Source organism: Rhamphochromis sp. 'chilingali' (assembly GCF_963969265.1).
Source record: "Rhamphochromis sp. 'chilingali' genome assembly, chromosome: 11".
NCBI classification, from domain to species: Eukaryota; Metazoa; Chordata; class Actinopteri; order Cichliformes; family Cichlidae; genus Rhamphochromis; species Rhamphochromis sp. 'chilingali'.
In genome coordinates, this window is record NC_137938.1 from 38,116,313 (window position 1) to 38,143,205 (window position 26,893).

At 45.8% G+C, this 26,893-nt stretch overlaps 2 protein-coding genes and 2 long non-coding RNA genes across 5 annotated transcripts; 3 read left to right on the forward strand and 1 right to left on the reverse strand.

The window, feature by feature from the left end:
- Positions 1–231: 231 nt before the first annotated feature.
- Positions 232–2,321, forward strand: LOC308405945 (sialic acid-binding Ig-like lectin 15). Its single transcript, XM_080896756.1, has 3 exons — positions 232–306; positions 1,044–1,433; positions 1,649–2,321. The coding sequence occupies exons 1-3, from the start codon at positions 252–254 to the stop codon at positions 2,071–2,073; spliced, it is 870 nt and encodes a 289-aa protein (XP_080752882.1). The 5' UTR covers positions 232–251; the 3' UTR covers positions 2,074–2,321.
- A 4,314-nt stretch (positions 2,322–6,635) lies between these two features.
- Positions 6,636–8,899, forward strand: LOC308405151. The gene is made up of 2 exons (XR_013973281.1): positions 6,636–7,550; positions 7,945–8,899. It is a non-coding gene; the product is annotated as an uncharacterized lncRNA (long non-coding RNA).
- On the reverse strand, positions 7,626–9,453 carry LOC308405150. 2 transcript variants are annotated; one of them, XR_013973279.1, is made up of 3 exons: positions 8,947–9,453; positions 8,758–8,870; positions 7,626–8,672 (listed from the first exon to the last, which is right to left on the reverse strand). It is a non-coding gene; the product is annotated as an uncharacterized lncRNA (long non-coding RNA). The 2 variants fall into 2 exon arrangements; XR_013973280.1 differs by having other exon boundaries at positions 7,626–8,494; positions 8,561–8,870.
- Positions 9,454–22,938: 13,485 nt separating this feature from the next.
- LOC308406509 (uncharacterized protein) lies at positions 22,939–24,569 on the forward strand. The gene is made up of 3 exons (XM_080897557.1): positions 22,939–22,961; positions 23,872–24,044; positions 24,128–24,569. The coding sequence occupies exons 1-3, from the start codon at positions 22,944–22,946 to the stop codon at positions 24,264–24,266; spliced, it is 330 nt and encodes a 109-aa protein (XP_080753683.1). The 5' UTR covers positions 22,939–22,943; the 3' UTR covers positions 24,267–24,569.
- Positions 24,570–26,893: the final 2,324 nt, after the last annotated feature.

The window sequence follows — 26,893 nt, forward strand, 5'->3', positions numbered from 1 at the left end:
TGAGCGACGTCCTGGGAGGGACTGACTCACACACACACACACACACACACACACACAGACACACACACACACACACACACACACACACACACACACACACTCACACACACACACACACACACACACACACACACACACACACACACACAGACACACACACACACACTCACACACACACACACACACACACACACACACACACACACGCACTCACACAGCCGTCCTGTTTCTTTGTCTTATCTGGTCGGATCATGGACGCCCGGCTGCTCTGCAGCACTCTGACCCTGCTGCTGTCCGTCACACGAGGTGAGCTGATTTACGCACGTTGTCTTAATGTGCCAGGATGTGATGTCATTTCTGTGCTTTAATACAGAAAGAAGCATCCTCACAGATTCTTTCAGAGAAACGGCAGAACTTTAGAAAAGTGATGAGAAGCTTAAAAATGAGCCAAATGTATAATAAGTGTGCTTTATTTGCCATTTGTGCGTCTGTTGTGTCTCTGAATCACATCAGTGCTTCACAAACCCAAACTTGTATTTGTAATGACCACCAGGGGGCGACTGCTCCGGTTCTAAGAGGTCTGATTACAGGTCTGTGAGTCATCTGACGGTTTTTGTTTTCAGGTCTTAAGTAAAATAATGATGTTAGATTATTGTGACAAAGGAGGTAAAGCACAATGATCCAGTGATTCAGGTTTAAGGAAAAGCTGCAGGGAGCTTTTGTATCCTTGTTTCCAGACGGTGAGTGGGCGTGGTCACGACTCTGCACACTCATAGCCAGTCGCCATGAATCATTGTGCTGTTGGTCATTTTGCTAACAGCATTACAGAGTTCAGGGACTCCAACAGCTCACTGAGCACTGATACCCTGCTGCAGCTACAGCACCAGCTAGTGGTAGGTGGCTGCATAACAGCTGCACTTAGCCTCTCAGGTGACGTCAGCAAACAATGAAGTTTAAGCTTCTTCTGTGGTTGTCCAGCAACAACAGCAACATTCTGCTACTTATAACAGATTTTTACTTGAACTACTGTTTTTTCCCATCAGCCCTCAGCTCTGCAGAAGACGGCTGGTTTGTGAAGGTTCAGCCGGAGGTACGAGGCATCGAGGGCTACCCGGTGGTGCTGCCGTGCACCTTCGGCCATCCGCAGCACTCCCAGCATTCCTCCCTGCAGGTCGTGTGGCGTCTGGGCCACGGGCAGGGAGCCACCGTCCTGTACCGCTGCACCAGCCGGTCCGGAGCCCCCACCTGTGAGCCGGGGCCGAAGCAGGACCAGCGCTATCGGCTGGAGGGAAACCCGCGGGAGCACGACCTGTCGCTGCGCATCAGTAACACCATCCTGCAGGATAATGGACGCTACTACTGCCGAGTGGAGGTTCAAGGACGAGAACACATCAGCTTCGAGGACAAGATGGGGACCAGACTGAGAGTGGAAGGTACCGCCCAAATCACTCTGCCCACAGCTGACTCAGAAACAGTCCAGCACTTGTTCTTCAGCTTGGTGTACTGAAGCTTTGTGAAACACAGTCAGCTGATTTTAAGGGTGGATTTTCTATTACAACAGTTAGCTCGCAGCTAGAACCTTTAATCTAGTAGGATTAAGATGCATGAAGGCTTCCACAGCATCTGACTCCTCTTCCTCCTCCTCCAGCTCCTCCAAAGATCCTGGGCCTGTCGGTGGAGGGCACTGAGCAGTCCGGGTACAGAGCGCTGTGTCGGGTCCAGGGCTCCCCGCTGCCGGACGTCCAGTGGCTCGGCCCGGACGACCTGCTGGAGGGCTCTCTGCTCAGGCCGCTGGCTCAGGGCTCCACCGGCCACTACCACACCGTCAGCCAGCTGAGAGACGTGGAGCCAGGCCAACAGTACACCTGCAGCGCCTCCAACCCACTGGGTAAAGAGCAGGCCACCCTGTATGTCCTGCCCCCCCAGCCCCCTCTCTCTCTGGCCGGGGCTTCACCTCCTCTCCTGCTCCTCCTGTCAGTGTCTCTGGGGGCAAAAGTCCTCCTGCTGGTGGGGATGGGGGTGTGGATGGTGCAGGGCGGAGCTCTGCAGGGGCTCAGCTGCTGGAGGAAATGACTGATGCCAGTCATATAATCATGGTAAAAATATATGTAATCATTGAGTTAGAACAGTATGATCTAGAAGCTGATCAAACAGTAAACATAAACATGTCTTCATGCTGATGAGACAAATGCATGCCTCGCTGCTGAGGTCATAAACGTAAAAAGATCTGTGTATGATTCCTGCTTCGAGCTGATTGGGTGAACATGACGCTGAGGAGTCCTCAGCTTCACATCATCACGGATCATAAGCGCCTTACAGATCTGTGCCATGGAGCAAAAATGGGTGTGCCTAAAAAAGTGGCGGCTGAGAGATTTATTTGCTCATCATTAGCCACATTTGATGTGCATTTACTGAAAGTTTCTTTATTTAAGCAATAAAACCCACTAGAATTAAGTAGAATGAGAATTGTTTGCTTTGTTTTTGCTTTGGACGTGGACGCTTCATCTCTTTGCTCTTGAATGCTTTGCTTCTTATATTGATTTTTATTGATTTTTATGCTGATTTTTTCCCTTTTTTCCGTGTGAGCTTACCTGCGATAACTTCTGGACACTTGTAGATCATTAGGACTAGAGTGTTCTTAACAGAAACAGCAACATTTTATGGTTACCTTGTCCTCAGCGCTCCGTGTGTCTGTGGCCTAGACACAGCTGAAGCCTGATTACAGCGTCTGGGCACCGAGCAGCCTCAATAGCCTGGAAAGGTGCTAACCGCTAGGCTAACTAGCAACAAGATGCCTTCCCTCTCCACAGATGACTACCACAGCGTCCTGCAGAAGATTGCAGTACTGGAGACAAAAATTCATCGCTTAGAAGTAAACGTGGAGGTAAATGGACTGTGTGGAAATGAAACAACCTTGCCTTTGATTCAAAACAATGGCGATGAGCAAGCTAGTACACAGCTAAGGAGCACAGATAACATGACCAAGAAAGTAGACTCTGTGCATTATTATAAATCCTCAAGTGATAATCCCCCTTTAGACTGTCTTGGTGCAAAACCAAGACATAAATCATGTCTCCTGGAAGGGGGAGGACGTATCACAGGCAGAGCACAGCGAGCTGAAATCTCTGAAACCGACTGGCCTTCACTTCCTACAAGACAGAGAAGCTCTTCTACCCCTGTATACGAGAGGAAACAGGACTGGACAACCATGAATAGGAAGGTTAACAACAAACCTTCAAAACAACTGAATGTGAAACTGCAGAACAGATTTGCTCCACTATCAAAGGACCCTGGATCTATATCGGACAACCATCCATCTAAAAGCAGCGAAATAAGGTCTGAAAATCTGTTGAAAAGTGAAAGGCCACAGGGAAAGCTAAAGGCTAGGCCTGAAACTCTGATTGTGGGTGACTCTGCCGTAAAGGATGTACAAAGGATGTGCGGTAAGAACACTAAAGTCCTCTGCTTTCCTAACGATATGGTCAACAACCTGAAGGAGAGAATTCCTCAAATTGCAGATGAATATCCAACTGTGACAAACATTGTTCTGCATACAGGGTCAAACGATGTGTCCAAACAACAGTCGGAGGTTCTGAAACGGGACTTTACTGGATTATTAAACACTGTAAACTCTCTGAATGCAGCTGTATTCATCAGTGGACCTGTACCGCCGGTCAGAGGAGGAGACGAGAGATTCAGCAGGTTGTTTACACTGAATAAATGGCTTATATCAGCATGTGCTGACCACTCAGTGCACTTTATCGACAACTTTAATATTTTTTGGGAACGCAGGCATCTGTTCAAAGCAAATGGATTTAATTTTAACAAGTCAGGGGTGAAACTGTTCACCTCCAACTTGTTTTATTCCATACGTCATCCATCCGTGCTTGGTGCCAAGGCTGAGATAAACGAGGAGTTATCTCATAAAGAGGAACAAACAGTACTCCAAGAACAGACAAAGCCCAGCAGAAACCTTGAGGAGGAGCTCCATCTGCCCCCACCCGGGAAGAGCATCAGAAAGGAGAGACATCTGAGGCAAGAAGAGGGGTCCCTATTTGCCTCCAACTCTCTCAACAACACCAACGACCAGGACAAGGGACCACGATCTTCCCCAGTCTCCCAAACCCCTGACAGGCCATCACCCTCCTCCCCCTCCCTTTCTCCCTCCTCCCCACACCTGAAATTCACTGAGGAGATGATGGAGCGGGTCAATGCTGGGCTCAGATCTACCCCCCGTCCCAATCCCTTTTTGTCCCCCATAAACCCCCCACCAGAGCGGCCAAAGGTTCGCCATCGAGCCCCACCCTCAACAGAGCAATCGAAGTCACATTGCCCAGCCTCGCCCCCCTTAGTTCCTCTTCATGCCCTGTCTCCGCAGTCTGATGCGTGATGTGTGAAGGGTCCGGGCTGTGAGGATTATGGCAGTGATGACTTTTCCCAGGAGAAGCTGGGACCCTGTTTACTAGAAGGTTTTAAAATCTCTGTACTTTTAGGTGACAGGAGACATGTGGCCTGGTCAAAACACAGAGAGCTGCACTCTAAAAGATCTTTAAACATAGTAAACATACCTTGTGTGCCACAGACTGCTCCCAAACACGAGGGGACAAGTAATACCTCTAAAACACTTAAGTTGGCTTTATTAAACGTTAGATCTTTAGCTGGGAAAACATTTTTAATTAATGATTTAATCACTGAGCACAGCCTTGATTTTATGTTTCTAACTGAAACTTGGTTGGACCAAAGTAACAGTGGAGCTGTTCTCATCGAGACGACCCCTCCTAACTACAGTTTTATCAGTGAGGCCAGGGTGAGCAGGAGAGGAGGAGGGGTTGCTGTCTTATTTAATGAATCATTTCAATGTAAGCAGCTATCTCCTGGAAGTTTTCAGTCTTTTGAATATGTGGCTTTACAGCTGAAGGCCCCATCCAAAGTTGTGTTTCTTAATGTTTACAGGCCTCCCAAATACTGCACAGACTTTTTTAATGACCTCAGTGAACTGCTGTCTGTGATCTGTGTTGATTTCGACTGTGTAATTATTGTTGGGGATTTTAACATCCATGTGGACAACCCTCAGGACAAAGGGACTAAAGACCTGAGTAACACTCTGGGCAACTTTGGGCTGACTCAGCATATAACAGAGGCCACACATAATAGAGGACACACTCTTGACCTACTGATCTCCAAAGGCCTGAGCATTTCAAAGGTTACTGTGTCTGATGTGGGCCTGTCTGATCATTACTGTCTTTTCTTTGAAAGTAAAATCTCAGCCCACACAAATATATCAACAACAGTGATCACAAAACGGTGTATAACTGAACACAGTAGTGCAATTTTTAACCAGGTCTTCCCATTAACACCTCACCTGTCCAGAGGGTCAGTCAATGAGCTCGTCAATAGCTTCAATGCTAACATGTTAAATGTAATGGACACTATTGCTCCCATTAAGGTGAAGGTTATCTCTGGAAGGAAAAAGTCTCCATGGAGAAACTCCACACTGGTGAAAAATGAAAAAAGAGAGTGTAGGAAAGCTGAGCGCAGATGGAGAAAAACAAACCTCCAGGTTCACTATGACATCTATAAAGAGAAACTTCACAATTATAATTTACAACTGAGGAATGCAAGGAGGTCCTACTTCTCTGACATCATCACTAAAAACAGCCATAATGCTCGGGTCTTATTTTCTACAGTTGACAAGCTAACAAACCCTCCTGTGTCAGTGGCAGCTGAACTTCATTCGACCATGGCCTGCAATGACTTTGCCAAATTCTTCACAGACAAAATCCAAAAAATTAGACAAGCAATTGGTACATCAACAGCAGATCCAGGATATGTACTGTGTCCACCAAAAAACTGTTTAAACACCATGAAACAGTTTCAACCTATTAACAGCAAAGACCTGGAGGACATCTTAGGTCAACTGAACTCCTCCTCCTGCTGTTTAGATGTCCTGCCAACAAGTTTTTTCAAAAAGGTCTCAAAGACTTTAGAGTCAGACCTGTTACAGATCGTCAACTTTTCTTTATTATCAGGTGTGTTTCCAGAATCACTAAAAACTGCTGTAATCAAACCTATACTGAAAAAGGACAATCTTGACAAGACACAAATGAACAACTACAGGCCGATCTCAAATCTCCCGTTTTTAAGTAAGATCATTGAAAAAGCAGTTTCTCAACAGCTCAGTTACTTCTTAAAACAGAATAATTGCTACGATGCCTTCCAGTCAGGTTTTAGACAGAACCACAGCACTGAAACCGCTCTGACCAAAGTGTTTAATGACATATGTCTGAATACAGACCGTGGAAAAATGTCAGTCCTAGTTTTACTGGATCTCAGTGCAGCATTTGATACAGTTGACCACAACATATTACTCAAACGACTGGAGAACTGGACAGGTCTTTCAGGAACTGTACTAAACTGGTTCAAAACATACGTAGAAAACAGGAAATACTTTGTATCAATAGGTAACTTCACATCTGAGCAGACAAGTATCACATGTGGAGTTCCCCAAGGTTCCATCTTGGGACCCCTTCTGTTTAACATCTACATGCTCCCACTGGCACAGATTATAAAGAACAACAAAATAAACTACCACAGCTATGCAGATGACACACAAATATATATCACAATGTCACCAGGGCCCTGTTTCAGGAAGCCGGTTTGGAAAACTCAGAGTGAAAAACGACACTCACGGTTGAGTAACCCCGAACTGTCCAACTCGGAATATTCCGTTTCAGAAAGGCTGATAACAATTAGTTCAGTCAACGCGGAGTTGCTTTAACCCCAAGTGAAGCGCGCGGACGAGGATACATAAAGCCCTGATAAGCGGAGCACAGATTAAGCGAGTCACCATGGAGACGGAGGGAAAGAAGGCGCGGTCAATGTATTTCACAGCGCTTGAGGCCGAAATTCTGATGGCAGCATATGCCGATAACATGCAAATTTTGCAGAAAAAAGTAACACAGCCACAGCTGCAAAAGCATGCATGGCAAAACATAGCCGACAGAGTCAATGCGTGAGTGTTAATTTAAACATTGATCTAGGGATTTCCACCCATTTAACACGTTATTTTATCATATGTTATTTTATTTGTTATTTTATACATTTTATTTTGTGATGTGATGTGAGCGCAGGTGCAACCCAACAGGCCCCAAACGTGCCTGGCAGCAAGTAAAAATGAAATATAAAAATATAGTCCAAACAGGTAAGGTGTAATTGTATTATGAGCCATAGTGCTTGGTCTGTTTGTCCGATGTAAATCAATTGCAGTTAGAGGCTACATTAATTTCCTTTCTGTAAGCACTTATTGAAATTATCTGAGCACATTACAAGTACATATTTGCTTACTCTGTATGCTCAAATGTGACCCGTTATAGCCAACAGAAAAAAAGCAGAGGCCCGAAAAACAGGTGGGGGTCCTCCACCACCACCACTCACAGAGGCTGAGCAGTTGGCCCTCAGCCAAAACAGTGGGCGCCCTGTGGCCGAAGGCATCTCTGCGGGGACATCCTCTGAGGCAATAACCCCGCAAGACACAAGTGCCTACATAAGGGGTAAATTCAAAATAATACATGATGTGCATACATCCTTTCTTCACAGTCACCTTTGCAGTGCTGCTCATTCATTTGATAAACTCTTTACCATAATGAATTATTTTGTAGTGAAGTTATTTTCCGACTGATTTTGCCTTCCCTCAGCCTTGGTTGTCTTTGAGAGCATAATGACAATGAAGTGTAAGGTGCTTGGTATGTTTGTTAATTGCCATTTGGTCCCTTGTAAGTTATAAGTGACCTGTATAAACCTCATATTCTATCAGTTGATGGTGATGGTGTACTGCATCTGGTGCAGCCTCCTGTTGAGCCAGACCAACATGCAGTTGTGAGTAATACTCCACAGATTATATGAGTTTACAGTAGAACAGCAATGTTGTTTATTTCTTTACTACAGGAAAATAATGAAGAAACATTGACAGCTGTTACAGAGGAGGAAGCAACAGAGACACTTTATGAGGTTTACATCTTTTAATACTTTGTGTACAGGAAACACAGGCGACCAATAAAGCCAGTTGAACAAAAAATCTGTTTATTCTTCTTTCAACATGTTGAGGTGATGGGTCAAAGGAAATGATTGTGACATATGGTGTCTCTGACTGCGCTTCCATCTTGTATGTCCGTGGGAGGGTCAGGATGTTCATGGTTTGGATCACTGCTGATGTTTGGTTCAGAAGGACAGTGTTCTCCTCTAATTGTGGCAATGTTGTGAAGAATCACACATGCCACAATAATGTCACATGCCCTTTCTGGGGTGACCCTGAGTCTTTGCAGGCACTGGAACCGGGCCTTAAGCATTCCGATAGTCATTTCAATTCTGGCTCTTGTCCTGCAATTAGCCAGATTATATCGCTGCTGTGGGCCCGGTTCAGGGTCAGGGTAAGGGGTAAGCAAATAGGGTAAACATGGATACCCCCTATCACCAAGCAAGTAGCCAGTGAACTCTCCTAAGACAGAAGGATACACTTCTGAAGCAATTGGTCTTTATATATTTTAAAGTATTCTCAACTCACCATGTCCAAATTTTGTGCTCAGTGTACATTCACGGAATATTTGTGAGTCATGGACAGAGCCTGGCCACTTGGCTTCCACATTTGTGATAATGTTGGCAGCATCACATATGATCTTCACAGTGCAGAGAACACAAATTAGCATCCATTACTATAATGAAATAATTTGTTAGTTTGAAATGCTACAGGGAACTATGTACCTGTACATTAATGCTGTGGAAAGACTTCCTGTTCACATAGTCTCCTTCATTTACTGAAGGAGCAATGATTGGAATGTGAGTGCCATCTGTACAGCCAATCACGCCTGGGAACCCTGAAAATAAATGTGCAATTTAAGTAGTAGTTCAAGTATCACCACATCATAAATTAAGTTTTGTTCATCCTGATACCTGCAATTTTGTGGCATCCCTCTTTGATAAATCTTGTGGGTCTGTGACCGGGGAACACCACAGACGAGTACAGGAGACGTTTCAGTGCAACTGTAACATTCCTGACTGCCCGACAGACGGTAGCCTTGGAAACGTGCTCAGCGTCACCAATATTATACAGAAAGCTCCCGTTTGCAAAAAACCGAAGTGCAATACAAATAATATGCAATGAACTGAGAGCATGTCCGCGATGTCACATGCGTAATATATGGCCTGAGGATGTTATCCAAATAACTTATAGATTGTGCTGAGAAACGGTAACGTTCGCACAGAAAATCATCAGGAAATGATAAAATGTCCAAACGCGCTCTGATCACTCTCTCCCGGCGGAGAGCTCTGCGGAGAATTTGGGCTTCACGATCTACTGGCTCTTCAAGGAAGGGACACGCCATGTCTGACACTTCCTACTGTCAGGTTTCCGACAAAGGGGCGGAGACAGTCAGGGTTAGTTGTAGTAAACCTGCTAGGGGGCAGGTTAGCTTCATGGAGTGTGTTGTCATAGTGACTCACTCAGGCTTCATCTGAACTCGCTTTGTGAAACCGAAAACCCGGAGTTTTCGTTAACTCAGGGTATACTTACTCAGAGTTTGCACTAAACCGGCTTCCTGAAACAGGGCCCAGGAGACCGAGGCCCTGTACAGGCTCTTGGTAAATGCATTGAGGAAATCAATGACTGGTTGTCCCACAATTTTCTCCAGCTAAACAAAAACAAAACTGAGGTAATAGTCTTTGGCGCCAAAGAAAAACGATTACAGGCCACCAGAGAACTTCAATCTATACATCTAAAAACCACAAACCAGGCGAGAAATTTGGGTGTAGTGATGGATGCAGACCTAAACTTAGAAAAACACATTAAGACAATAACAAAGTCAGCTTACTATCACCTCAAGAATATATCAAGGATAAAAGATCTGATGTCTCAACAGGACCTGGAAAAACTAGTCCATGCATTCATCTTTAGTAGGCTTGATTACTGTAACAGCATCTTTACAGGTCTACCTAAAAAATCAGTCAGACAACTACAGCTGATTCAGAACTCTGCTGCTCGAGTCCTCACTAAGACCAAGAAAGTGGACCACATCAGTCCAGCTCTGAGGTCCTTACACTGGCTGCCTGTCCGTCAGAGGATAGACTTTAAAGTTCTGATGCTGGCCTATAAAGCTCTGAATGGTTTAGGACCAAAATACATCAATGACCTCCTGACCCAGTATGAACCTTCCAGATCCCTCAGGTCATCTGGATCCGGTCTTTTATCAGTTCCCAGAGTCAGAACCAGACACGGAGAAGCTGCATTCAGCTTTTATGCTCCTTATATCTGGAACAAACTCCCAGAAAGCCTCAGATCAGCTGAAACACTCAGTTTATTTAAATCCAGGTTGAAGACTCACCTGTTCTCAGCTGCATTTGAATAAAGCACCAAATCCACACTTTAAGCTTAAATTTCAAAACTTACATTTTAACTACTGATTTTATCTGTTTTGATTTTATATACTGTTGTTTGTTTGTTTGTTTGTTTGTTTGTTTGTTAATTAGTTAGTTAATTTGCTTGTTTTAATCAATTTTAAATCATGCTTTTTATTTGTTCTTGTTTCTAATGTCTCTGTAAAGCACTTTGAATCACCTTGTTGTTGAATTGTGCTATACAAATAAACTTGCCTTGCCTTTAATTACCAAATGATTTCAGGTTTTTACAGGAAACTTGAGGAAATAAAGTCTGAAACAACTGATGAATAAAGATGCACATCATCTGCAAACTTAATATTTGTTGAAATTTGCTCATTAATGTTGTTGTTGGACATTAAATCCATTTAACAGTAAAGTTACTGAAGTCTTTAAATTGTTAGCCTGACAATAAAGAACATTTAGAGTTTAAAGGTGTAAAGATGTGAATCGTTTTGGACGTTTCTGTACTGGGAACAAATAAAAGACACCAGCGTCCAGTTTGTCACAGCAAAACAGATTTATTGATGTGTCACTGAGTCCATGATTGACTGGAATAATCATTTTTACAATAAAACTGGTGCATAGATGATTCTGACCAATCAGACTGCAGATTCAACAGTTCAACATGCAAACTCTGCTGACTTCAAACCGGTAAATAATATAAAGCATCAGGATGACGAGGTTACCTGTAAACTTACATTCAGCTCGGTTTAAGACTCCTTAAAGAATAAAATCACACTTGAATTTACATCTTCAGTTATTATAGAAAAGTATTCTATCAGCAGCTGATCGTTTATCCCAGAAACCGTAATCTAAGAGCAAACAGTAAATACGAGTTAGCATCACTCTGCTGAAGCTTCTGCAGAGCCGATTATTACAAACACACGAAGCTCAAACACTTTAAATAGTGACAAATAACAGCTCACTCTCCTCAGATTACAATCAAACAGGAAACCAGTGATGCTGCATACTGGTTCCCAACGATCGTAACATTTCCCAGTCAGATCAGCAGGAACATCCTCTGCAAAGTGAAACTTTCTTAAATGCTTAGTTACACATTTGCTTCGGTTTTCAGGACTAAGATGCTGCTGGTTGCTGTTCAGGTGTCTCACCAAGCAGAGCGTGAGACCCTCAGACTAAACTAGAGTACATGTTTTTCTTCTACAGAGCCATAAAATGTGACTGGCAGCTACAGCATGCTTATACGTGAACAGGATGTGTAGTGAAACTAACGACAGTGCAGAGCTCCTGTCCTATATGGGGAAGAGCTCCGGCTCCTTGTAGCAGATATAATGAGCATCCATGCAGCAGTCGTCGTCGCTCCACTCAAAGCCCGTGCCGTTTCCCAGACTCATGATGGTGCACTGGCCTTCCTCCACCCCACCGGGCTCGCCGTCACCCCAGGTGGTGCTGTTGACGCTGTCCCCGTTCACCCAGAACCACTCCCCGTTCAGCGAGCTGCGCCGCATGCCGATCCACACCTCTTGTACAGTGTTGTTAGTTAAAGACCTGTTCTGGTAAAGTTTGCCATAGATCTGTTTCTGGAGGTCGGCGCTTGACAGGCAGAGCAGCTCTAGTTTGCGATCAGCGCAGGTTTTAAAAGATTCACGCCAGTCGCTGGGTTGTTCTTCCAAGTCTAGAACCTCGGGGGTCACGGCGCAGCCCCTGAAATCTGTTCGGGAAGAAGAAGAAGAAAAGGCTGAAATCAGAGGTTTCACAAGACTAAACATTAAAGCAAACGTCCGAGGCGTAAAGTTTAGGGTGCAGTCGTTCACATTTATTGGAAGGAAGCAGCTAAAGAGTCGACGCTTGCTTTTTCCCTGGGCTCCTGTTTGCTCTCATCGGGTTCTTTCTTTAAATCTGTTCTAGTTTGTATTTCAGTTGTTGTTGTTATCGCAGCTCCATCACTGCTCTGTGCGTCTGACGTTTGTGTTTCCATTCTTGAGTCCCATTTTTCCCACTTATATAAATCAAAGTTTAGCTTCAAAGGTAAACATTTCTGGATTCTTTATTTATTTCTGCTTTATTTTGCTGATCATGGCTCACATGTGTGAGCTGCAGCGGCGATCGTGGCTCAAGAGTTGGCAGTTTGGAAGGTTGCCGGTTCGAGCCCGGCTCGGACAGTCTCGGTCGTTGTGTCCTTGAGCAAGACACTTCACCCGTTGCCTACTGGTGGTGGTCCAGAGGGCCCGGTGGCGCCAGTGTCTGGCAGCCTCGCCTCTGTCAGTGCGCCCCAGGGTGGCTGTGGCTACAATGTAGCTGCCATCACCAGTGTGTGAATGTGTGTGTGGATGATTGTGTAAAGTGCTTTGGGGTCCTTAGGGACTAGTAAAGCGCTTTACAAATGCAGGCCATTTTCACCATTTATCCTTCTAGTTCAGGCCTCACAACCGTGAGGAACACTCCTGTCCAGACGAAGATCGCCGACAGGCTCCACGGGGAGGGTGGAGTCAGGCTGGCTGTACTGACAGTGCAGCATATTAATGGAAGGTAAACGGGAATGACGCCTGCAGCTCTACAAAACGTGGGAGATCTTCCTGTGGAGTGCACCGAGGCTGGTGTCCAAGCATCAGGAGCCACCTCACGCTCCTACTATCAAAGCACTCCTGAACCCACGACAGCATCAGAGACATCTTATCTGGACTAAAGAGGGAAAGAACGGGACTGTTGCTCTGTCCAAGTTCTCTTGGAAATGAAAGGCAGCATCAGGCTCCCGGACTCTTGACGAGCAGACACTTAGATGCTTGAGTCTGCGGTCGGTGATGATTCGGGGCCGTGTGCCATCTGCTGACGAACTTTAAGGACTTAGCACCCGCCCACAGCTCACCTGACCTGACACCCCACAGCAAATCAGTGGGAGAGGCCAAACATCTGACACACCAATCCAAGCTGAAGGCCTGTAAGCAGCTGTGCTTCAGTGAGACCTCAGCAGGACAAGCTGAGCGCTCAGGTGAGCACGCTTCAGAGGCTGGACGTTTCTGTACTGAGAGTCCTGCGACTGATCTCGTCTGATTTTAATGACGTAAGCATCACAATAAAAAGTCTGCATTAAATTACAAACCAAACTTTTTTCATGATCTTTGTTTTTTTAGATGCACGGGTACATATGACGTGTCCTGCACACAGTGGATATTATCACTAACTGTGGAAATCAGCAGCAGTTCCTCACCTGGGCTTGAACTGACGACAGGTGCCTGGTTCCCAAACAAAGTGCTTCCATTGTTCCCGCTAAAGTAGACGGCCATTTTGGAGGAAGTGTGCCAGATGACAGTTTCACCCAAACTCAGAGGAACTTGTATCGAGCTGTAATTAGTCCCCTCCAGTTTCGTCCAGTCTGCACTTGATATGTGGTTATTTCCAACACGAACCCCGTCGGTGACGTTACTGCTGACCACGATCACGGCGTAGTTCTTGGAGATCGTGGATAATGCTGTGACCACAAAGCAGCAGGCAAAGTTTGCTGTTGGGATCAGAGGGAGAAGTAATCCCGGCCGGTAGAGGATGGCTGTGCCGGCTACATCATACGTTGGTGAGCTTGAGGCGTAGGGCGTGACGCTGGTGGAATCGTTCTGTGCCAAAAGTACCATCGTCTCTCCCGCGGCATCCTGGGCCAGAAATGGAGGAACTAAGTACTTCAGCGTCCTGCCTGGGGCTGGCGGCAGAATGGTGTACAGCAGCCCGCAGCTGCAGTAGCGCTGGACGGCGCAGGGGTGGCCAAAGAGGACGGCCACTGGCTTTTCAGCCGTCACGTTTTTAAACCCTGCACTCTCATTCAACCAGATCTGAGCAACCTGGCCTGACTGGAGGGAAACTTCTTGCGTCTTTAATCCTCCGACGTTCACGTTGTTTTGCTGCTGAACACCGTTGACGATGATGATTCTGAACGGGCCTCGCTCCGTCACCGTCTGCACAACTAAGTCCTGATAATTGTTTGTGCCGGGAATTGTGGGTATTGGTGGGATGAGGTACGTTGTGCCGAGTTTGTCTGTAGGTATGACGACAGCAGTCTGCAGACTGTCTTCTTTACGGCTGATGGCTTGAACGGTGATATCTTTGTTGCTGTCAATGGTCAGAGTTTTGTTGGAGATGTTTTGCTTCCCGAGTTCCAGCTTTGCATTCACGGTGAAATTCCAAACATCTCCAGCGTCCAGGACCCGTGGCTCAGACTTGTCGTACTCTTGAACTCGGACTGTTGTCTCGTTTTTCAAAGCAGTGATTATGACCATGTTTGTGGGCGGGCTGGGGTAGTAGCTGGCGATGTTCTCCGGAAACACAACGGTAAAGTTTTGGCCAACGGTGTCGTAAGGCACAGGGCCCGTGGACTCTGGTGAAAGAAAACACAGCAGCTGTTTAATGAGGAAGAAACAGAACCGTCTTTGTCCTTCCTTTCTACCACATTTTCAGGAATTCTGGTGAAAATTATTCCAAATAAAAAGAGAATTCTGGATGATTCAGCAGAAATATTCTGAAAATCAAAAACCCTGCCTGATTTAAATTTGGCTTGATCTATCCCAGCATCCTCCTCTGTCACACCAACCCTCTGCATCACCTCTTTCCTCCTGCCTGCAGCTCCATCTTTATCCTCCACCCTCAAACCACCTCGTCCCTCTGACTCATTTCTGATCCTGTCCTTCCCGCTCATGAACATCGAGCCCGTGTCTTTGTCATCGTGCTACGACGTTTGTGTCCATGCATCACAGCAGGTCTCACTGACTCACAGAATAAACTGTGCAGGTGATCGAGTGGGTAAATGTAAATGACATCAAGAACATGTAAAAACACGGACAAAAGATCACAGATTGCAGACTGTATATTAAAGATGGCCATCACCATTTTTGTTTTTAAACCACAGCTGATTATCATATTGAACAGCAGCTAAGCTTGAAAACTTCAGTCAGGTGATCATTTCTATAGCAACAAGCAGACTACAGACTGAACACACCCATCGCCGCCTCAGAGGAAGTGTCCATGCCCCTGAAACAGAGCCCTTCACTTCATTGGCTGGTTTGAGAGCAGGTGGGTGGAGCTTCTGTTTATTTTCATAAAGACCAAAGAGCAGAAAAGCTGAAGGCTAACAGGGATGACGTTACACTGACACCCTGCTTTTAAGCCGTGTTGAAGCTCGAGCGACACGTTTAAGCCGAGCACAGAAACTCAGGTACACTCGATCAGCTGAGCAGGAATAGAAAAGCCCCCCCTCTGTTGTTATGAAGACGCAGCATCTGCAGCCCTTTTCCCCTTTATCTGCCCGGGTTGACTGCTTTTCCTTTGCAACCCACCACGACCGTGTGTACATGCTTGTCGTCATAGAAACATGTCTGCGACGTCATTATTATGTGACACAAACACTACAGCAAAGGTGGAGGTCGAAGCGAACGTAAGCCCGCCGCTCGGTCTGTGGCTTTCCTCACACTCGTTGTTTGTTAGCCATTTCCTTCGTTCCCGGTTTTGATTTTGGTGAACGAGATGCTACCGACCAGCCAATCGGTGGCGTGCAGTCTGACGACGTCACATTTTAGTGCGTGTTTGGATGGCTTGGAGCCCCAGCTGAGCAGGTGCTGAAATAGTACCGGGTACTATGACCTAATGGGAAACCCTGGAAACCGGGGCGAGTGGATCCGAGGAGGTACTAATGCAGGGGTGGGCAACTCCAGGCCCCGAGGGCCGGTGTCCCTGCAGGTTTTAGATGTGTCCATGAACCAACACAGCTGATTTAAACGGCTAAATTAGCTCCTCAACATGTCTTCAGTTCTCCAGAGGCTGGTAGTGAACTAATCATGTGATTCAGGTGTGTTGACCCAAGGTGAGATCTAAAACCTGCAGGACCCCGGCCCTCGGGGCCTGGGATTGCCCACCCCTGTACTAATGGAAAAGGAGCTTATGTTTCACATCGGGCTGTAAACGTGTTTATTTCTGATGCTCATGTTAACGGTGGCATCTACGCTGAAGCCTCTGGTGGACAGAAGGGGAACTGCAGGTTCACAGTTGGATTATCAGTGTTTCAGATCAAACTGTAAGCATGCAGATTATACTGGAGAATAAAATGATGGGTTCCAACAAGCTGCAGTTTGTTAGTAAAGATGGGTTAATGACAATAATGTCAAGATTAAATGTCAGTAATGAATGTTCGGTTTGAGTTTTGAATTCTTATTATAATTTGGATCCTAAAGCTCTTTTGCAGTGAGCAGGTGGGAGGAGTGATACTCTTCATACAGTCTGTAATATTTCACATGTAGCATCTATGACCCCAAACTGCAGGTGACCCAAAAGAAGCCCAGGTGTGCTGATCGTCGCGTTTACCTGAGCTCCTCGCTCCCAGCAGCAGCAGGAGGACCAAAGGATACATGATGGAGGAAAAACACCAACGTCTCCCTGCGACGTACAAAGACACGTAAAGAAACAAAGGATCACATGAGGTTAATGTCCTGCTGCTGCTTAACTTTGAGTTCAAAATCATCTGAGATATGACGTCACATTTACCTCAGTTTATCATCAAATTACAGAAGTGGCTTTGTGTGTGTTTGATATGAAGCTTCTGTCGACACAAAGGAAAAATATCAGGAAACACTGAAAAACTGCAAACACAAACTCAAACACGTTTAATGCTTAAATAATAAATCAGAAAATAGATCACATGCAATAAAGTCAAATATTTTAAAAGTACAAAAACATTTTATCAAAATACAAATGTATGAAAAAGAAAACCGGGCCGAGCTAATGTTCAATCAAATCTGAAGAAGCGTGAAACAACAAACGGCTCTGTGATCGATCGAGCTGCAAACGGGTCAAAATCAGAATTTGTGCCTTTGAGGAGAAACCCGAGTCTTACCTGCCGGTCTGCGGTCAGCGGCTGACTGTGGGGAGTTTTCCACAGTCACCTTCTTTCCTGTCCTTCAGGTATGGAAACGATCATTTGTGAGTCAAACTCGCAGTGATTTGGAAGACATTTGCATGCCATGCACATCAGTGCAGGTGTGGCTGGGGCCTCGCGACTGTGCGAGCTCCTGCAGCTAAAAGCACCAAATCGATCTGTCAGAGCTTCGATTCATCTTTGATCCTGTCGTCACATCTGAAATGTCTCATCTTGTACTTGGTGTGGTCGTTCGGACAGACAGGAGAGAAGCCGTCAGCTGTTAAACCTGGATGATATTTCCTGTGGTCAGAAACGTCCAACCACGAACTGACCTCGGCTTCAGTCGGCGTGCACATTAAACACGTGCTTTCCTCTGATCAGCTGATGATAATAATCAATCAATCAAAATGTATTCATATAGCACATTTTAAAGACCGCAGTACACCAAAGTGCTTTCCAGTAAAATCCTGATACAGATAAAAAAAATCACAATATAAAATATAAATTACAGATATAAATAAAATAAATAAAATATAAAATAATTACATAATCTGAATGCAGAGCCAGATGTAAATTACCCTAATTAGCCCTGAATGGCAGGTTAAACAAATACGTTTTTAGGCGTGATTTAAAAGACTGAATGGAATCTGATGCACGAACATGAAGAGGAAGAGTATTGCATAACCTGGGTGCAGCAACGGCACGGTCTCCCCTGGTCTTCAGCCGAGACCAGGTTGCACTAAGAGCAGCTGGCCCGATGATCTCAATGCTCTCTGAGGGCTACAGACAGAGATCAGTAGTCAGGTGCCATATTGTTTAGGATTTTATAAGCAAACAATAAAATTTTAAAATCAATTCGGTATTTAATAGGAAGCCAGTGTAAGTTGGCCAGAACAGGAGTGATGGAGTCGTACTTTCTAGTGCCGGTCAAGAGACGTGCTGCGGCATTTTGGACCAGCTGCAATCGCTGAAGAAGAGAAGACTGGAGGCCCGAGTAGAGCGAATTACAATAATCCAGTCTTGAAGTGATGAAAGCATGAATGTGTTTCTCCAGATCTTTGTGTGGTATATAAGGTTTAGCCTTAGAAATTAGGCGTAGTTGGTGAAAGCTGGTTTTTACCACAGTAGAAACCTGTTTATCTAGTTTGAAGGAGCTATCCATGAAAACTCCAAGATTCCTAACAGCATCAGTGAGGTGGTTAGCAACAGGCCCCAGTGTGCCGGTCAGTTGTCCCAGAGGCATATTTCTATCAAAAACGATAATTTCTGTCTTCTTTTCATTTAAAGTAAGAAAGTTACGTGATAACCAGTCTTTGACATCGCTCAGACAATCAAACAGAGGATGTAGTGAAGATGAAACATCCCCAGTCAGGTGGAGGTAGATTTGAATATCATCAGCACAGCAGTGAAAAGAGACTTTATGCTTTTCAAAAATGGAGCCCAAGGGCAGCATGTACAGAGAAAACAACACAGGACCCAGCACCGAGCCCTGGGGCACACCACAGCAAAGAGGGGCAGAAGAAGAGGAATATTTTCCCATCATGACAGAGAACGACCTCTCAGAGAAATATGATTTAAACCATGAGAGATTTCCTTTAAGGCCTACTACTTGTTCCAACCTTGCCAAAAGGATTTCATGGTCAACCGTGTCAAAGGCTGAAGTCAAATCCAATAGAACTGAGACCGCAGAGCGCCCAGAGTCGGCGATGAGAAGGTCATTGAAAACTCTTAGTAGGGCAGTTTCGGTGCTGTGACGCGGTCTAAATCCAGACTGGAGTTTATCACTTATACCGTTTCTCTCTAAGTGGGTCTGTAGTTGCTGAAGCACTAGTTTCTCTAAGACTTTTGACATGAAGGGAGTTTAGAAATCGGCCTGTAATTTGCTAGAGTGTTACGATCAAGGCTGCTTTTCTTGGTAACAGGTTGCACGACTGCATGTTTACAGACAGTCGGAACACAGCCAGATGACAGTGATGAGTCCATTAAAAATAACAATAAAGGTGCTCAGCTCTTTCTTTTAGCAACTCTGCTTCTACACGCAGCGCTTCAGCTATCAGAGTGCAGGCCACCTCCTGCCAAACGCTCTTCCTCTCCACCTTCATCAGGCGCTTCTGTGGACTTGCTCCCCCCCCGCGGGGATAATCGAGTCAAACAGTAATTAATGGACGAGGCTATTTTAGGGAAACAAAGGTCTTTGGGAGGAACTGGGACATATTTTAAAATCAGTGACTTTTTTTAACATTTTCTGATGAGAATAGAAAAATCCAGAAAATGTATTATTTTGTCCTGTTATCTGTTCTCACAAATGTGTCCACCCGTCTGTGCCTTTCTTTCCTCTAACAGACGCTCACAGCTAACCTATTTAAACCTGTTTCTCTGCACGTGTTTTCCATGCAGCTCTTTGTTATCCAACACTTGCAGCTGTGTGTAACAGTGGTGTGGCTGTGAGCAGTGTTGTTGCTACAGGCTCTGCTTCCTGATCTCATCTGCAGTCAGTTTGAAAGTCAAATGAGGCTGAGCTCGCTCTGAGCCGTGTTTTACAGTCAGCGTCCATTTAAATGATCCCTGTAACCTGTTTAAAGGACAGCGCGTCCCGTCTGTGCTGTTTAAATTAGTTTGACTGGAATTAAAACAGGAAAGAGTAAATTCAGAAAACAGAGATCAGCTTCCTCATTTTTTTAAACATCATGTAAAAACACTTTCATCTGGATTTGGTATCACAATTAAAATTATTTTTGTGTGTGTGTCCCGTTTGGATCTTTAGCCATCAGAATTGTTGTCTTAAGGCCAAGAAAGATGCCACTGCAAAGCTCTCTCAAAAACATTTTGAGAGAGCTTTGCAGATTATTTTAAGGTCTACATTAATAAGGGCTATTGGACGATAGCTTGAAGGAAATACAGGGTTGTCCAGAATTCTTTGTAAAAATCTGGACCTGGAGCCTTATTATTGGGCATACTTATCAGGCTTCCTGGAGTTCACCTGGCGTCAGTGGCGAATCCAGTGCCACTGCTTGGGTGTCTAATAACTTTGGAAGAGTTATGTTGTCGAGAAATTGATCAATTTCGTTTTTAGACGGGTTTATTTGTGGTGTATATAAAGTTTCATAGAAATCCCTAAAAATGTTGTTTATTTTTTTAAGATCATATATTGTGTTCCCAGATAAATCTTTAACAGCACATATAGTTGTTTTTTCTTTATTGATTTTTAACTGGTTAGCAAGAAATTGTCCTGATTTGTTACCGTGTTCATAATTTTGCAGGCGAAGTCTTTGTACTAAGAATTTAGTCTTTTTATTAATAATTTCATTTAATTCTAGTTTTGTCTTGCGTATTTTGTTTAATATTTCTTGATCTTGGTGTGACACAAAGGCTTTTTCACAATTAAATTTAAGCTAAAAACAACAACAAAGTATTACATAATGGGATCGTCACTGGTAGTTCACAATTTGTCCACATGGGGGTGCAGTTTCCCCTCATTAAGATTCAACAATTAATGTCCTCATTACTGCCTGCTGGGTTCCTGTTTCTCTCTCTCTCTTACACACACACACACACACACACACACACACACACACACACACACACACACACACACACACACACACTGTAATCCTCCTTGTTGCCCTGCCTGTTGTGTAACTGTGAGAGCTCTTATCTAACGACTGTCTAACAGCTGCATCACCAAAGACTTCAAAGTCATTGTTGTTAAAAAAATCTCAGGTGTGTTCGAGCTGTGATTATACGTCATTACATTATACATTGATGTGTGATAACTCACTTTACCACACATCGACACATCTGTATACATGTAGCACATCAGTATATCTGCTCATCTATATAGCAATATAAACATCTGTATACTCATTTCTACATAATCTGTCATAACTGCTCCCAGCTGTTATCCTAACCGTATCTGTATATAATCTGCTCCTACTGAACTTACTGCTCTTGCAAACTGTATTTTGTTTTCCTGTAGTCATACATGTGTAATGACAATAAAGTTGAATCCTCAAACAGTCACACAGAGAACTCAGACGAATAACTCTCATCATCTCATTCGATATGAAACTCTAAGCAGAGCTCACATTAGTGTCAGACGGAGAACAGCTCACACTGACAGTCGGTAAGCTCGCTCAGCAGCCGCGGAGCAGAAGCCAGGGGGAGTTGCAGTGACGCGCCCGTGAGCTCCGCCAGCAGCCAGCCGTGCCTGAGTGACCGAGCCCCAGGCCGAGAGGCCGGGGGCACCCCACCTCCGAAGTGGCCCGAGCGAGCCCCAGGCTCCAGGCCCCGATAAGCGGCCACCAGGAGAGAGCCGGTGTGTACCTGGACGCCCACCCCCAGACACAAAGAACCACCAACGCACCGATGTCTGAGGGAGTCCACCACTGGCAGGGGAAGTGGTGGTGGGTGGAGATAGGCCTCCAAACCTTGGAGGGCCTGAGATGTCCCCAGAGAGGTGGCGCCTGACACCCAACCTGACATATAGACACAGACATACAGGCACACACAGACACAAACATCCATTCCCACCCTCATGCTCTCATATGCACTTACTCCACACTCAACCAACGTGGAGACAGACATAAAGAGACGCTGTACACACGATCACACTCCCCAAGCGTACTCTACAAACCGGGTCTAGGTACCCTTGCCCCTGGAGGGGGGAACTGCACCCAGACCCAGGTGGTGTTACCCTTTTCCCTGCGGTGGGGAGAGGCAGACCACCCCGACTCCGCAGCAGCAGGGAGGCCCCACACTCCAGACCGCAGTCGGACGGCCAACTCCTTCACACGCCCCCGTCCTCTGCTGCCTGTTGTGTGCAGACATGTACCTGTAAATATATGCTGCACAGTGCCCTCTGTAGTATTATTGCAGCTGCTTCGTCTCTTTTTCCTTTGAAGTAACTGGCATCGTGCTTTGTGATTGCTCAGAGTTACAGGTTTCTTACTCTCATCGGCTCATCTTTGTTTTCTGTTTCATTCAGGGTTTCAGTTTTTCTCACGTTGGTTTGTTTCTGCATCCAGGACAAAAACAGAACAGTACATATTCCATCTATCACAGTCACGCGCAGGTAAACCTGCTGTGCGTGCTCTGCAGGTGTGCACACCTGGAACATCTGTCCGTGTCGTCAGACGCACAGATCAGGTCGAAGCAAAGGTGCCGCCGCGACGTGATGTGAAAAACCTGAAGACTTGAGAGTGAAACACGATCCTAATAACTGCTGTTTTTGTGCAGCTGCTGTAGAGTCGTGATTCATATCAGAGACACCATGTGACCTCTGTGGCGACAGCTGGACGCCGCGGGTGATGGCGAGGCCTCCGTTACTGTCTCGCTGCACGTTATAGTTTTATATGTTTACAGTCAGATACAGTTACGACCTTTGAACTTTGTTCTCACAGACCTGCAAATATCAGCCTTAAATCCTGTGTGTGTGTGTGTGTGTGTGTGTGTGTGTGTGTGTGTGTGTGTGTGTGTGTGTGTGCGTGTGTGTGTGTGTGTGTGTGTGTGTGTGTGTGTGTGTGTGTGTGTGTGTCCTCTAATCTGTAATCTGCCTCTAGATTACAGTTTGCAGGAAGTCTTAAATAATGACATCATTGTGTGGCTGTGGCCCCGCCCCCTGCATGATATCACTCAGAGCTGGATGGTCTGTGAGAGCAGCAGCATGGCCGCCTTCGTCTCAGTGAGTAATCTTCATTTTATTCCATCTGTTTTGTGTATTTTGTGTCTTCGATCATCGAGAGCTTTTTCTCTGTTTGTTTTTTTCTTTCTTCATATTTAGAACAAAGAGTCTGATATTTGATCCTGTCACTTTTTAATCAGGAGCTTTTCTTATCTCACTGATTTTCAGCAAATAAAAAAGCAAAGTAAGTAAGTTTAAGTTTTAGTAACATTTCATTTATTAAAAGGAAAATAAATTCAAGCTCTGGAAGTTTTATGTTAGTCGACGCTTTTTGGAGATGATTTTTGTACGTTGCTGAGAAACTTTTAGAAAGTGAAGAAAATGTTTCAGGAACATTTTTTATTTTTATATTTGTTTAAAGTTTTGGGCTTTTTAGAAAAAGAGGAGCTTTTTGAGATGGGACGAGTTTAATCTTTGATCTCAATTAAACTCACCAACATGAAATAGTTTTTACAGAAAGTAATCCAGGTAAAAACAAATCACTGAGACTCAGCAGCAGCTTCCTGGTTGTTTTTCTAACCACATCAGGATAATGTGACGATGCTCCACCTTTAAATGGGTCTGACAGATGCTGCTGCGAGGAAGCAGCCTGTATCTGGTGGCCTCTGTGTGCTGCTGCTGGTAAACGAGGTCTAATTAAAGCAGAAGTAGGTCTGTGGCGGCGGCGGCGGCTCCTGGGAGCCGTCCTGCAGACGGAGCGCTCGATTTAGACCCAGCGTCCTCTGAGATCAGCTGATCCAGTCCGTCCTTCACAAACATGTAGATTAAACTTCCTTCCTTGAAACGCAGCGAGCTGTCCTGCTGCTCAGGGCGTGTGACCAGGGACTATTTTCAGCAGCGGAATAATCCACGTTTGGTACGCGTTGTGTGACCAGTTATCCCTCTGAAGGATGTCCTCCTCTCGTTTCAGCTGGTAACATGTCAGCACTGCCCCGTCACCTCCACCCGCCGCGGCCTCATCTACAGAGACTCTCTCTCCGCTCTGTCCAGGAACCTCAGGGCCCCCGGGGGCCCCCGTCAGCCCCCGGGCCCCCGGCCGCAGGGCTTCGGCCTCCAAGGCGGACGCCGCTGCAGGCTCAACAGGTACGGCGCGCACATCTACAGACACAACAAACCAATAAAAACAGATCACCTGATGTAATCGCAGCCGCCGTCCGTCCCCACAGACCTGAGCTCCCAGAATCCACTGCTCTGGCTCGCTCCAAGCAGTCTGGCAGCATGAAGCACCTGGTCCTGGCTCACCTGAGGAGGATGCTGACTCCGAGCCCCGCCCAGCAGCAGAGAGGCCTCCGCCTGCCAGGCTGACCTCTGACCCGCTGCTGGGACGCAGGAGGTGGTCCGGAGTCGCAGTGAGAGCTGCTGGACACCAGAGGGCGACAGAGGTTCAGACTGGGTCTGAGGTGGAGGAGAACTGGTGTGGTTGCCTTTCCCTTTTCCCTCACCTCCACCCAGCACCTGTGGGAGGAGGCCGGACTTACCGAACATCCTCATCCTCCGCAGGGAGGAAGAGCGCAGCAGCTGTCCACAAAGTTCTGAGCAGAAGCTCCTCAGCGTGGTGGGTCTGAGCCCCACGGCACTGTGGGTAATGACTGCAGCTGCTCAAGACACAATTTTCCTGCTGCAAATGAACAAAATGTTAATTATTTGTGTTTCAGAGATTCAGCCGTCGCTGTGATGGCTCAGATCTGTGTGTGTCAAACTGTATTTATTAAACAGACTTTAGACATTCATGTTAAACTTAAGTAAACGAGTTGGATTCAACAGTGTTTCTGTTTCCTGGAGTTACTTTAGGTTCTGTGATCAGTGTTAGATGATTATAGTGTGTAGCTGCAGATCGGAGCAGCTGACTGTCTCGTGTCCTGCAGCAGGAGAATGAACCCACAGCAGCCAAACAGCTGATTGTGTTCAGGCTTCAAAGCTTTATGGTGAGTTTGACACTGAACTGCAGAACCTCTGAAATAAACCCACTTCCTGTTTCTCTGCGTCATTGTTGATTGTTTGCTGGGTAGTGTACAACCGCAGCTCTGAAAAAGTCAGGATGCTGTCAATCAAAGCCAGTGTCGTAAAGTCACATTTGATTCAAATTAGAAAACATTTAAACTGAGGGAAGGATTCGTTACACGAGCTCGTGCTGAGTCTGATGTCAGCGTCACGTCTGTAAAGCAGGACCAGTCTGCGCTCTGACATCGGTCTGTGATGGTCTGCGATGGTCTGTGATGGTCTGTGAGCCGACGACAGCAGCTGTTCCGGTCTGATGGAGGTTTCCAACTGCTCGGCGGGCCCGGCTCTGCTTCGTCCTGTTGTTGTTGCAATGATGCTCCAGATGTTCGCAGCTGGTCAAAGGTCTGGACCGCAGTCTGCAGTTCGGCACGGCCCTGCTCGAACACATCTGGATGTTGCTCTCAAACGTGCTTATACATTTCAGCCTTTCCAGATGTGCCAGCTTCCAGGTCCAGTTCCACAGGCACTGGTTTCTAGTCCCAGTGACTTTTCAGCCTTTGGTTTCCAACATTTTAGAGTTTTGGTTTTCTGGGTTGGATAACGTGGATTTCTGAGACCTGCAGATCATTGCATTCTGTTTTTATTTACATTTGCTACAGCATCCTGACTTTTCCAGAATTGGGATTGTGCACCCACTGGACACTTTATTAGGTACATCTTGCTAGTATCCGCTCTGCTTCCACTCGAGTGTGCTCTGCTGAGATCTGTGGCTGTGGAAGTCGTGTCATGTTTGAGAAACCAGTTTGTGAGGATCTGAGCTTTGTGACACGGAGCGTCACCCTGCTGGAAGCGGGATGGTACACCGTGGGCACATCACTCAGGTAGGCTGTGGAGATGAAACACAGCGTCGCAGCAGCTGCAGCTCGTCGATGCAGGTAAACTCTGACCTGCCGTCTGCCAGGTTTAATAAAAATATTAAACTTATCAGCAAACACTACCCCCCCACCCACCCACATCACCAACCTGAGCCACGGTCTGAGGAACCCTCATCACTCAGGACGCACAGACCAAGTCCTGTTGCACTTCCTCTGCGATGTGTGCCTTTCTACAGTTTTTGGATGCATGCCTCCTGTTTGTTATTTCTAGTTTGAATAAACAATGAGAGGCTGCTAAACTCAGATTAATGTTAACGACTGCACTTCATCGTGTGCACTGATGAATGTTACTCCCGCTGCTTCGTCCGCCTTTCTGAAAATAATCGGAAACACGTCTGAGGCAGTTTAAGGTGGAACTGCTCCAGCTCTCCTTTGGCTTTATGTTCACGATTCGCAGCGTGCGCACCGCTGTGATGTCTTTACAGAGAGGCCGAGGACTGAACAATAAAGAGGACAGAGTTATGTAACTCCCAGCAGGTCAAAGGTCGTTTGAAATATTAATTAGAAAGTTGTGCAGGCTCGGGTCTCCTGCTGACAGCTCACGTTTAATCTGCTCTGCTAATGAAAACCAGAACGAGCGGCGCTGCTTTAAACTGCAGAGCGGCAGGAAATGACCTGAGCCTAATGTAGCATGTAAGCAAGGCCCGGATGACTTTGAATAACTACATCACACGTTCAAGTATTGTAACAATCAATATTAAATACACTATTATAGGCTGGTGTGTCACAGGTACAGTGATTACTTTAACCTGTTTGCTCTCTTCTCTCTGGGTCGTTCTTCCACTTCCTGTGTTGGAGACTCGTGTTAAACATCAAAACAACAGGATGTGTCCTCAGTAAACGTTGTCATGGAAATGAGGCGTTCCTCAGGGTTCCGTTCTGGGACCTCTGAGTTTTGAAAGGGTGCGGTGACCTTTGAACCTTTAAAGGAAACCTGTGCTTTTCTTTAGTCCCACACATCACAGGGCAGGTGTAGAAGCCGAGCCGTGCTGTCGGCCTGCAGCCATCGTGTGCATCACTGCTGTTACTGCCAGCAGCAGCTCAGCCGTCAGAGCA